Source organism: Papio anubis, unplaced genomic scaffold, assembly GCF_008728515.1.
Source record: "Papio anubis isolate 15944 unplaced genomic scaffold, Panubis1.0 scaffold53, whole genome shotgun sequence".
Classification (NCBI taxonomy): domain Eukaryota; kingdom Metazoa; phylum Chordata; class Mammalia; order Primates; family Cercopithecidae; genus Papio; species Papio anubis.
This window is the reverse complement of record NW_022165509.1, coordinates 113,049-124,611: the sequence shown is the minus strand read 5'-3', so window position 1 is coordinate 124,611 and position 11,563 is coordinate 113,049. Positions and strand designations below refer to the sequence as shown.

The 11,563-nt window shown below is 39.8% G+C and overlaps 1 protein-coding gene across 14 annotated transcripts in view; it reads right to left on the bottom strand.

The window, feature by feature from the left end:
• Positions 1-417: 417 nt before the first annotated feature.
• Positions 418-11,563, bottom strand: part of LOC101010002 (semaphorin-6D) — a 56,182-nt gene continuing 45,036 nt past the window's right edge. For 5 of the 14 annotated variants that reach the window (XM_031662280.1, XM_031662279.1, XM_031662281.1 and 2 more), the window contains 10 exons: positions 10,625-10,842; positions 10,387-10,518; positions 9,888-10,043; positions 9,625-9,798; positions 8,660-8,800; positions 8,487-8,564; positions 7,968-8,068; positions 7,552-7,608; positions 5,896-6,063; positions 971-4,138 (listed from right to left, as the gene is read on the bottom strand). In XM_031662280.1, coding sequence (XP_031518140.1) covers positions 2,850-4,138; positions 5,896-6,063; positions 7,552-7,608; positions 7,968-8,068; positions 8,487-8,564; positions 8,660-8,800; positions 9,625-9,798; positions 9,888-10,043; positions 10,387-10,518; positions 10,625-10,842 — 2,514 coding nt within the window. In that variant the 3' untranslated portion in view covers positions 971-2,849. Of the gene's footprint in view, positions 4,139-5,895; positions 6,064-7,551; positions 7,609-7,967; positions 8,069-8,486; positions 8,565-8,659; positions 8,801-9,624; positions 9,799-9,887; positions 10,044-10,386; positions 10,519-10,624; positions 10,843-11,563 lie in introns of all 14 variants that reach the window. The other 9 variants (XM_031662285.1, XM_031662284.1, XM_031662289.1 and 6 more) reach the window with 9 other exon arrangements.

Here is an 11,563-nt window from a genome sequence, read left to right as displayed (position 1 = left end):
AACTCCTTATACCAAATTGCAAGAAATGTTCACGGGAACCCTGTTTGCCAGTTATAATTTTGAACTGAAATTATGTGAAATAGTTCATGCAGGAAAACAAATCATGAATTTTAAAAATGTCTGTGGAACTAGATAGATCTATGGATAATGTGAACCACCTCTGTTTGCCTAAAGCGTCTGACTGTTGATGCAGTACAGTTCAGCTGGTTTTCTGAGCAGTTTCTCATTTTTCTCAGGGGCTCTGACCTTCAGTACCAGCCTTCCAAGGAGAGAATGGTAGTGCAACCATGACTGGAGAGCAACTGTTCCAAGAATATTTTGGCAGATTTTAAAAGCAACTCTTAGCAGTGTTGATTGACTTGAAAATATTTAAAAAATTTAATACGTTATAAACCTCTTCAATATCAAGAGGCAAGATATAATCATTTGTATATTTTATTTTGACTTTACATGCGGTGTTAAAAACCCAAAGTACGTATTATTTACACATCCACAATACAAGTTTACAAGATATCTATACATGTTAAAGTACTCTATAAAACAGTATAGAGCCACTTCACTTGAGGGTTACTTTTTATGCCGTACCATTAAAAAAGATACAATCTGCATTTACCTTTGCACAAATGGATAAAGCATTTAAAAATTAAATTATCAGGATAGAGACTAGATTTCATGTTAGAAATTTCAACATAAATACTGATTGAACTCACATTACAAACTACAAGGAAGTACAATGTTACAAAATGTTATCTGGGGTCACATAGAGTTACTGTTCCGTTTTACACACGCTGGGATTAATATTGGTAAGGTGAATTCAAACACGTTTGTTGTTGGTGGACTGAGTAGTGTTTATCATTGGTTGGTTTAATTTATTATTAATCTGTAATATTTTAGTTGCAAAGCTGAAGTGTTTCAAGAACAGAAATCTTAGCTTTAGCGCCTCCAGGGATCACTGGAAATCATGTTCTATATAAAACAATGTTCTTTAAAAAAAAAAAGAATAGCTGTATCAGTATTTCACATTCTGTATAAAAATGATCTGGTCTTCTGCAACCTGTCCTCCCCAAAGTAATAGGTACCAACAGTATTGTCAAAAGAAATCCAGTCGAACTCATTTGCCTGACTACAGCAGGAGCATTCCTCTGCCTTGGTACTTTCTAGATTTGGTTCACTAAACAACTGTGTGGTCTGCAGCATATTAACTGAAACAGTCAGCAGGGTTGCGCATCATCAACTGTAAGTGGTTTCTGCCAAACTACGCATAAATGACGCTCTATAGTTTCTGCAGGTGTCACATTACCCAGGAAACCTCATTTGAGTTCACATTATCACTGTTTCATCCTTAGGAAAGCAGGAGTGGAATGTTTATCATGGCAAAGAATGTAATGCTGCTCTGAGGTTGGATTATGTTAACAATTAATTGTTCTAGATTGTTTCTGTGATTTTTTGAAAAGAGTCTTTTTCAGGTGCTGGTTGAAAAACATTTACAACTGGCACTCAGTAAATAATGTGCTATACTGAAAACACTTGACAGATTTTAGTACTTCTATCATTCTCATGAATAAGGCACAAAATGCACAGATTCAGGTAAACTCACATGTGGTATTTACAGTATATTGTCATTACCTGCATGACTTAGGAGAAAATTCTCACATAACACAACACAGACAACATGATTGCACCACTGTTAGTCTTCACAGACTGTTTCTGTTAAGCCAATTACAATTCCTTTCATATGTCTTTCTTTCGTCTTCTATTTTTTGCTTGTTTGTTTTTTGTTTTTTACCTTGGGGGGTAGGAGGAGTTAAAGGAGGAGAAATTTTACTATGCGGGAAAAAACCAAACACAATAAAAATAAAACCTTATTAATGTGTCTAAGGTTAAATAGAGTGACTCAGGCTTTGATTCACAGTGGACAGGAAAATTTTACTACTGAATACTGGAAAATAAATCAAGGATACCTCTTAATATCTTGATCTCCTTAAGCTGGCAAGACTGGAATAGAAGTTTTAATGAATAGCAGCACAAAATCACTTGCAACTCTTACATTCTGGCATTGGGTACCACCTAAGTAAAGTTCATCATTTTGATGGTCAAAGGAGCCTCGATTCTATTCCTCTTTCAAAGCTGAACGCAATGGACTCCTGTGGGAAGCAGTATTGTCTCTCGTTCAGTCATGCTCAATGTAAACAACTCCATAGCACAAAAAGATGCAATGGGCACCTAAACAAATCCTAGTGGGTACAGCACACACACACACACACAAACACACACACACACACACGCAACAAGTTTGTTGGTGGCATGAAAAAAATGCCACACATGAAAAAAAAAATGCTACAGCTTGGGTCAAAGATTGAATTTTTAGCAAACTGCGTGGTAATCTTACAAGTTCATTTCTTTGAGACATTACCATCTTTTTTCGACATTTGTGCAAGAGGCAAGGTGAATGCATACATATTAAAACGTTCACATTTAATGGGAAGACCACACATAATGGCAGTCAACATTGAACCCATTTTCAAGTATTTGTTCACAGATTCTTCTGAGTACTGTTATCAGCTCTTTATACTGGTAAGGTAGCCCCTGGGAGCTACACATCTCTTTAGCTTCAAACAAAAGAAATGGAATGACCAGCACCTTCCTTTGTTTTCAGGCAAGTACACAGAAGCCTTGCTGCAGTAGCTACATGTGGCGAGTTCTGATGTTGCCAAAGTTAGAAAGAGTTTCTTTGGCCACTTGGTTCTCTTAAAATACAAGCAAGTCTCTTGTTTTAAGGTACCCTTACAACATCATCCTCTCAAAAACATGGGCAGGATAAAGCCACATGGGAATAGCACACTTGAGGCCTAGTATGTGTATTTGTTCAGTGGTCTGACAGATGGGGTTTGAGGAACAAAGGAAGGCTTTGGTGGCACGTCAGGTTTTAAGGACGGCGTCCTCTTTAGTCCCGTCCTAGGAAGAGTGCCATTACTGGTGTAGCTGCTCTGTCTGGAGAGGGAAGGCTGCAGATGAACACTCACTGGTGTCCCCTGAATATAGTCCACCTTCGCCCCAGTGGGGGTGGGCATATATCCTCCACGGTTCATACTAGGCTGTCTGGATAACAAAACGCCATTTGGTGAGTTTAAGTTTTTAGGCATAGCAGATATAGAGTGCCTCTGGGAGGAATTTTTGTGATAACCCCTTTGTCTTTCCAGAGAAGTCATTGGGACTCCAGGAGTGGTGGGGACATCCACTCGCTTGGTTGGGCTATTTCTGGGGAGAGTTGAAGGAGGGGAGTATAGCGATGCCTCCCGGTTAGGGACTTTAGGTGGGACCTCAGACATCGATCCCACGGGATCCAGCATTAAGTTCTGGTGTGCCATTTGGATGTCTCCCATGATGGCTTTGGGGTTACTATTTGGGTCATTCAGATGCTTCAGGAGGTCATTGAGGGTATTTCTGGAATCGACAGAACGCCGGTGCTCTCTCTTACTGGATGACTTTGTAAGAGGGTGATCAATGTTTTGAAGCTTCTTTTCAGCTTTGTGAGCGTTGGAGTTTGAGAAAGACGTGTTGTAGTCATGGGTAGCATTTGGAAGAACAATGGCGCTGGGGATATGCCCATGACTTAATGGGGAATGAGGCGGCGGACTAGAGGGAAAAAACTGAGGGGTTTCTTTCCTTGAAGCCCCATGGCCATGGGCCTTTTCTGAGTGGCTCTTCATGGCCTGCAGGGTCTTCTGGTGAAGCACGGGTGTAGACTCAGGAGTGGGAAGAGCAGCCAGCTCTGGAGGTTGCCCTCGATGGTCCATTACCATGGATTTAGTATCTCCATTGGGTGGGAGCTCTTTCCGACTGGTCAGCAGGTTACTATACAGTTTAGGAGAATCGATATTCTGTTGGTATTCCTTGACAGGGCTGTCAAAGAGACCATTCAGTTTGGCAAAACTTCCACTGGAGTCTGTGCATGACTGGGCGGACTCTGCATCTTTATGGATCTTTCTGTTTTTCCGAACAAACATGTCTCGATAGCAGTATACTGCCACACCTGCAATGAATGCCCCCAAAACAAAAGCAGCAAAGACACAGGTGATGAGGACATTCATGTGGACCATCTGGTTGGACTCTCCAGACTGCACTTCCCATCGTACACCTGCAACAGACACATGGGACGTGTGAATGAGGTGCTTTTTAACAATAATAATAAACAGCAAATGGCTTTCAGTGAGCCAACAAGACCTTCACATGGTTCGTATGCTTAGCTTGGAGGGTCAAGTAGACTCCAAAATTCCTTGTATATTTTGTCTTTAATCAAACTAGGATCCCCAGAGACATACAGGATTGCTGCAAATGCCAGGATAACTGTAATCTCCCACTGATCTGTATTCTTCTGTTCTTTTCCTCTAATCCCTCATAAATAGTTGTTATATGTTAGAAAGTTTAATAAGAGTTTCGATCTAAAAAATAGTTAGAGGTGCATAGTTTCTGAATAGCTAACCTTAAACTCATTATATGTTTTGTGGCATAATTTTCTCTTAATTCAAGATTAAAAGGTAGCTGTTAGGATATAGGAAACTGTAATAATTAGCATAAATATATATTATGCTAAAATAATATCCCAATAAAATTATACTAACTTAAATAAGAACACATAATTTGTTCACAAACCAAAAATATCTGCTTGATCACTATTAGCTATAAAAAGAGACTTTCATGTTTGCTTGAATTTTTTTTTCATTCCATCTTGGGGTGAAGCACTCTTGAATGACCGACTATGTAAGAAATCCAGACAGTCTAAGGAAACATACTACGTATTAGTTAAGAAAATTGTCAAATTATCCGAAGATATTTGAAAATATTTAAATTAGACCTAGAAAAAGAAGAGCAAATTAGTTTATAATTATTGAAATTAAACTTAACCTTTTAATGCAACCACAGACATCTAACAATTAATTAAAAAATGTTAGTTTAAGAGGTATTCAAGTCTGTTACATGCTATAAACACAGCTATCCCAGAGTAAGGTAAGTCAGAGTGATTTTGAAGATTCTGTTGCTTTAAGTTAGTGCTAAGGCCTTTGAACATTAGTTGTTTTTAATTAATGTTTAATTAATGTTATGGAATTCAGTGGCACTGTGAAAGACCAAGAAAGAAAAGGAGAAAAAAATGGTATTACTAAAGAAAGCAAAGCAGAAAGAAGAATGAAGAATGATTATAAAATTGTTTACAACGAAAACATATAAAATGAAAATCAACCGATATAAATCATAAATGACAATGCGCTGCCATAAAAACTGATTGGAAACCTGATACCATAGTTTAGTAAGCACTAAAGAATAGATTTTTTTTCCTAGAGTAATATATCTAATAAGCTAACTCAACAGGCAGCTATTTTATAACTGCTCCTATTACAGGCTGAAAATGATAGTTATGGACAAGCATTCTGTTATGTTTTATTGCTTGTGGCATTCAAGCAACTTAGCATCTCACATATCCTTTTCAGATCGCATTTTGAATGGAAGCTAAACAAGAGGCTGGGAAAGGTTCCTAGACAAAACATCTGATATCAGGATATTTGCAATTAATGAGTTTTGTTTTTTGCTGCGGTGACCCTTGAAATTTCCTGAAATCCAGCACGCTCTCTGCTTCTTCAGACAGAAATCAACACAGATTAGATTGTCTGAGTGGCTGCTTCAGCAGCCTTTTCTCCAACAGCTTTCCACCTCTTTTATCTTTTAAGGAATGCACTCAGATATAACCACAGAAAGCCAGAGAGACTGTGGCTAGGGGCGGTGGAGGTACAACCGCAGAAGCTCCAGTGAGGCTCACCTCTGGAGAACCACATACTCCTCAGTGATATTAAGGATCAGGTTTCCATGCAGTTAGAGATGAGGTCCCTGCTGAGGCCTTACCCTTTGGGATACCCGATAAAGGATCAGTAAAATCAGAAGTGTTTGGATCATCTTGAACTACAAATTTCCGAGAGCTTGTCAGTTTAGGTCTCCAGGTATCAATCACTTTAGGTGTGATTTCTGGGATACTTGCCATTGTGGTAACAGAAGATGAAGATACCTCCATGTCTGTGGTGGCAAACAGATTTTATTAATATGGATAATGTCAAGATTTTTTTGATTGGTCTGTTGCATTTTTAAATAAAGTTTGAGTAAATTTCATGAGAACGTTTGCTCTAGGATTTTGTAAAAACATGCCTGAGGAAGCTACATCAAATTCTTTCCTTTCAAGGGAGTGAATGAAAACTGAAAATTAACAGTAAAGACATATTAAGCAGATTTCAAAATTAAAGATACTCGAAAGGCTCTTAGGAAAGCCCCTGTGGTTACTAATGACACTCATGAAAAAGGTAATATAATTCCCAGGGCAGATTAGTTGCTGTTTCTTCCTTCTCTTGTGAGACATCATTTCATTTCTTTTTATGCATCCTAAAAAGCACTTTCACAGATGGTTAGAAAATCTATAGTCTTTATTGGGGAAGAAGCTATGATGGAATTTTGTCAGAAAATATCTGGTTAAGTCTATGAAGAGACTTGATTTTGGATGTGATAAACCAGCTCTGCCTAAGAGGTTGTTACTAGTGGCCTCCTGTCCATATGTAGATTATTCACTACACTGAGGCTCTGCCCCCGACAGTAAAACACCGAAGGAGGGACAGACTTTGCCTGTACTCTCCAAAACTGCTGGGGAGTTTCTTCCAAAGAGTTAGCAGAACCTAATGCAAAGGCAATGGCATTTACAAACTGAACGAGGATATTCTGATACATAAGGTCTGCCATCTTTTTCTCCCCCTGAGGAAAGGAATTGCTGGTGAGTTTTAGAAGCAGCAATAGGACCGGGAGTAACTTAACCTTTTAGCATGTCTAGTACTGATTTCCTCCAAATAGATTTTCCCTCAAAATGTAAGCCTACGCTTTTAGGCTAAAACCTCAGAGACTGCAATTCTGACTGGTGCAACGATTACAGAAGAAGGTTCCAAAACAGGTACAGAGAGGCTTGGAGAGCCCACTGAACATCTTAATACATCAAAAATCAGCTTCATTCCACTGAAGCCTTTTTCACACGACCAAGACCACAACATTCAAAGATTCGCAGGATGAGCGCAAACCATTCAAAGATCTCTAAAACTTTTAAATACACATTTATGGGAAATGTGTATTTGTTTACTAGGTCATAGGAAAGGTGAGGAGAGATGGGGAAAAATAATGAAATTCCGCCATCCATTAAATACAGATGACCAGAAGAAACATTCACAATGCAAAGAGGTGAGAAAGAAGAAAGCTTGGGTGGGCGTGCGTGCAGCTGGAATGCAGTCTATGTTAGCCCATTTGAATTTTCTTAAAGGATGTGGCTTGGTCAATGATGAAGTGTTAACATGCTATACAAGGGTGAAGTGCTCAGTAAGAAAAGTCTTTTGGTACCATCAGTGGGATTATGAGTCAAAGCGGAAAAATGAAGGGCTGCCAAACTGCGCAAAAGGAGGGGAGAAGGGGCTGAAAATGCTGAACTGAAGGAAAGAAAAGGTTGTTAATTCAAAAAAATTAAAAAAAACTAACCAGATGTTGGACCGCCAAATATTTTGTAATCTGGTGTAGTTGAAGTAGGCAAAATTTCTAAAAGAATTAAAGGAACAAGTAATCAGTGAAAAGTAACCAAAAGAAAGCAAAAATTTATGAATTCCAATTAACTAAAAAAGTAAAAAAAAAAAAGACTATAAATTAAAAAGATTAACCTACTGGTTAGACTATCTCTCTCTAGATTTCCTACAAAATTGTAAATGGTGAAGGAAAAAAAAGTAAGCCTCTTTTCTAATGTATCCCCATGATCAAACAGCTCAGCTTTTGCGAAGTTTAAGTTAAAATGCTAGGTGGTATGTGTCCTGAGTCATTAAAAAGACTGATTGTAAAATAATGTCCACGTGCAAAGGTGGTCAAAAAGAAGCTCCAGGTGGGAATGGAAGATTCTGTCTTACCATGGCAGTCCCCTAGATGAGCTGTGTTGCCGAATTCTGTGTCTTGCTCATATCCTTCAGCACTGTGGTTATGGAAAGCAAAGAAGTCTTCGGTTAACAGCCTTCATAGGAACACAAGTGACAACCAGAGCAGAACCAAGAACACAGACTCATTAGTAAGAATGTGCAGAGAGAAAAAAAATATTAAACATTTTAACATAACTTGCTAAAATGGCTACTTCTGTTAAAAACTAGTGAACTAGAATGTTTAAGAGAACAGACTAGAATTGGTTTTTTCTCTCCATCCATTTCCCTTAAGTATTATTAGGTCTACCATTTCCCTTAAGTATTATTATGCCCTTCCTTCTCACATCTCCTGGTTTTCATTTTCCTGTTTCTTCCATAACAAAAAAACAAAAAGAAAGCAAGAAAGCAAGCAAGAAAGAAAAAGTAGTGTAATTGGAAGTTTTCCACAATTTCTAGCTTTAGAGACCCTGGAGAGGATAGTTCATCCTAGCTCACATGAGAAAGTGTACTTACAGCATCCCTGGGGTCACTCTACCACAGGATCCCTGGCTTAACCAGCCACAATACGGGTCACGAGATGCAATACAAGACCTGTATAACACCAAACAGAATGTAACTCGGATTTTCTCATCATCAAAGGTTTTGATGCTGCAAGACCCAGGGTAAGTAAAGAAACACGAGCTTACTTTTTACATGATCCATAACGCTCACAGCGACTGAGGGGGATGCGGACAACGCAGCTAGAGAATGCCACATATAAAGCGTGGTGATCTTTATCCAACTGTAATGAGATGACCTTTTTGTCTTCCTCATTCTCAGCACTGCACCTATTTTGTGGGATACATTTTGAAGCCATATGTTTAGTCAGTCAAGTGTGGTTTGGTTTAGCAATTACTGAGAGCTGGGAAATCATAAGGAATATTCTTGGTAACAAACCAGGCAAGTACATAGTTTGGGAAATAATAATTACGTGATTCATCTTCTACTTCTCTGCATGGTTGGTTAAATTTCAGGCTGGACAAAGGGTTTTTAAAGATTGCTTTCCTGTTATGATGATAGAAATGAATTGCATTTGTGAAGGCCACATTTGACTATAGAAATAAAAAGGATCGTGTTTTAATGCATTTAAATTTTCCTGTGTTAGATGGTTCTGGTTCTCTCCTTAGTCCCCTTTGCTCCATTTCTCTCTTTTATTTCTTGTTTTTTTAAAAATGGTCTAAATATTCTCTTACATATTTATGATAGGAAGGAAATGCTTAACTAGTATTACATTCTGTGTATGTATGTGCGTGTATATTTGTGTGTGTGTGTGTGTGTGTGTGTGTGTGTATGCAAGCTCACAACTGTCTGCTGCATGTAGCATCTTGGAATATATCTGCAAGATAAGAGAGGTGCTGTTAAAATGTTCTCATAGTCTACAGGTGAAAAACAAGGGCTGAATGATTTTTAAACTCATCAACCGTTCACCCTCCTTGCCCTAGTAGGCTCGGGAAAAAAACAAATCCAAGATTTATTTCAATGAGAAAAAAACACAAAACACTATTATGCCAAACCATGGCTAATTTAGAGGGCCAAAAGGACACGACTAGATGAAATACACGCCGGAAATTTTTGAGCAGTACTGAAGGGCATTCTCGTAACATACACCTACTTTGCATGGTTGTAGGCTTCAATCTCTTCCAGTAACACACTGTCGTTCAAAGAGAAAGGACTGGTCTTTGCCAGAACTTTAAGTACCACGCCAGCTTCAGAGCCAACAAAGATGACTGTGTAGTTCTGGTAGGGTCCGGCAGAATGGTCCACTGCGATGGCTGTCAGTCTGTACCTACGAGAGGCGGCAGCACAGATCAGAAGGGGAGGCCAACGGGCAGAGAAAATGTTGGATAGGAAGGAGTGTTTCCCATACGATCTCACCTGACCCGAGTCTTTGTGAACCAGGGCTCATCGGCAATGGGTGGAACAGCAGAGTCCATCAGAGGATGAGATTTGATGAATGACAGGGTTTCATCCGGGAAATCGATGGAGGTTTTATAAGCTTCAGCGAGGCCGTGTTTTGCACAACAGCCAGGCCTGAAAGGAAAACAGCGTTCTTTTATGCTCTTGGCTGCCCCTGCCACACCATGTACTGTATCTAAGGAATAAGTGCATATTCTCAGAGAAGAGGTCAAGGGAGGAAGGAGAGTGAATGAAACTAAAGGAGCAATGCTATGCCCCTGAACTCAGTGGGCTCTCCATTCACACTCATGAGCTTGCAGGTCACAAGGCTATATCCACTGGCTCCATCTGAGATGCTGCAGAGAGACAAACCCCTTCCTGGTGTGGGAGGTTGGCCAAGCTGCTCCCTGAGGAGGGCTTCTTCCAGCGACCGGAGGGTTTTGTTCAAGACAAAACCCTTTTCGACTTTTTTATTTACCTTGGCTTTGGGACTTTGTCTTCGGGAACTGCTGTCCAAACAGAATCTGGAGTTTTCTGTTCCTTAAACCGTCCTTTGAATACTTTTTCAATGTCATCCATGCTAAAGGCACAGACAGCGGAACCAGGGATGCTGAAAAGGAAGAAAACCATCAGGAAGAGGCTGGCGACACGGAGCCTGTCTTGGTTCTGACAGGCATGTGCAGAACATCTCTGCAGTGCCGGGGTCCTGCGCTCACCTGTTGAGCTGTGTGGTAAACACCCCGACCACAGTGGGGATGCCATTGATTTGTATTATGTCTGTAATAGACTGCAGAACATCAAAGTAGAAAAACGAATCTCCAGGGACAGAACAGTTCAGCCGAGCCTTCAAAAATGAAGTCCAGTGTTTCTCCAGGACCCGCTGGGAGCCACCCATGTCGTTTTTACAGATGCGGGCCACGCGGGAATACACAGCCTGCCCAACAGACAGAAGCAAAGCGATGGGGTTGTGAGCATGGAAAGGAATGGAAACAAAATGATGCTATTTAAGGGAGGGACAAAAAATGCTAAAGATACATCTGGTTCAAAAGAATCTAGCAGTCTTCTCTCTAGGGGTCTGTCCAGTAAGAAGGTAAACTGGATTCACCTATGGAAAAAAAAAAGAGCCACTGTTTTGCTAAACATCCTCCCCAAGGAGTGAGCTGTCTATCTGCCTTGCTGAATGAAAACCATTCTAGCACTTGGTCTCCAACTCTGCTTCCTGTATTGTTAATGAAACGTGTCGTCTTTCAACCTGGCATAGAAGGGGTTGCAATACTTTAAAATCACATGGGCCTTCACTGAAACACTAAAAATTGAATGGGGTCCCTACTTTCTATCCTGCCTTTTGACACTGAGAAAGAAGAGACTATGAATGATTTTCTAAAGAGTAAAAAAAAAAAAAAGCATCCATAGCTCAAGGGTACCTGTAGAACACTCTCTGTGGCTGCAGGAAAAAAAAGGAAATCTTCTCAAAACTCAAGGCTGGTGTTCCCACTCAGGTTATTGTTCAGATGTTTTCCAGCAATTATTCTCATGACAAGCAACCCACCTCTCTGCAGTTGGCCCTATGTACACTGAATTGAGAGCTGGAAAACATGCCAAGGGAGCATCCTTAACTCTATCACAGTGGTCTCAATTTCATGCAGTACAAGTCC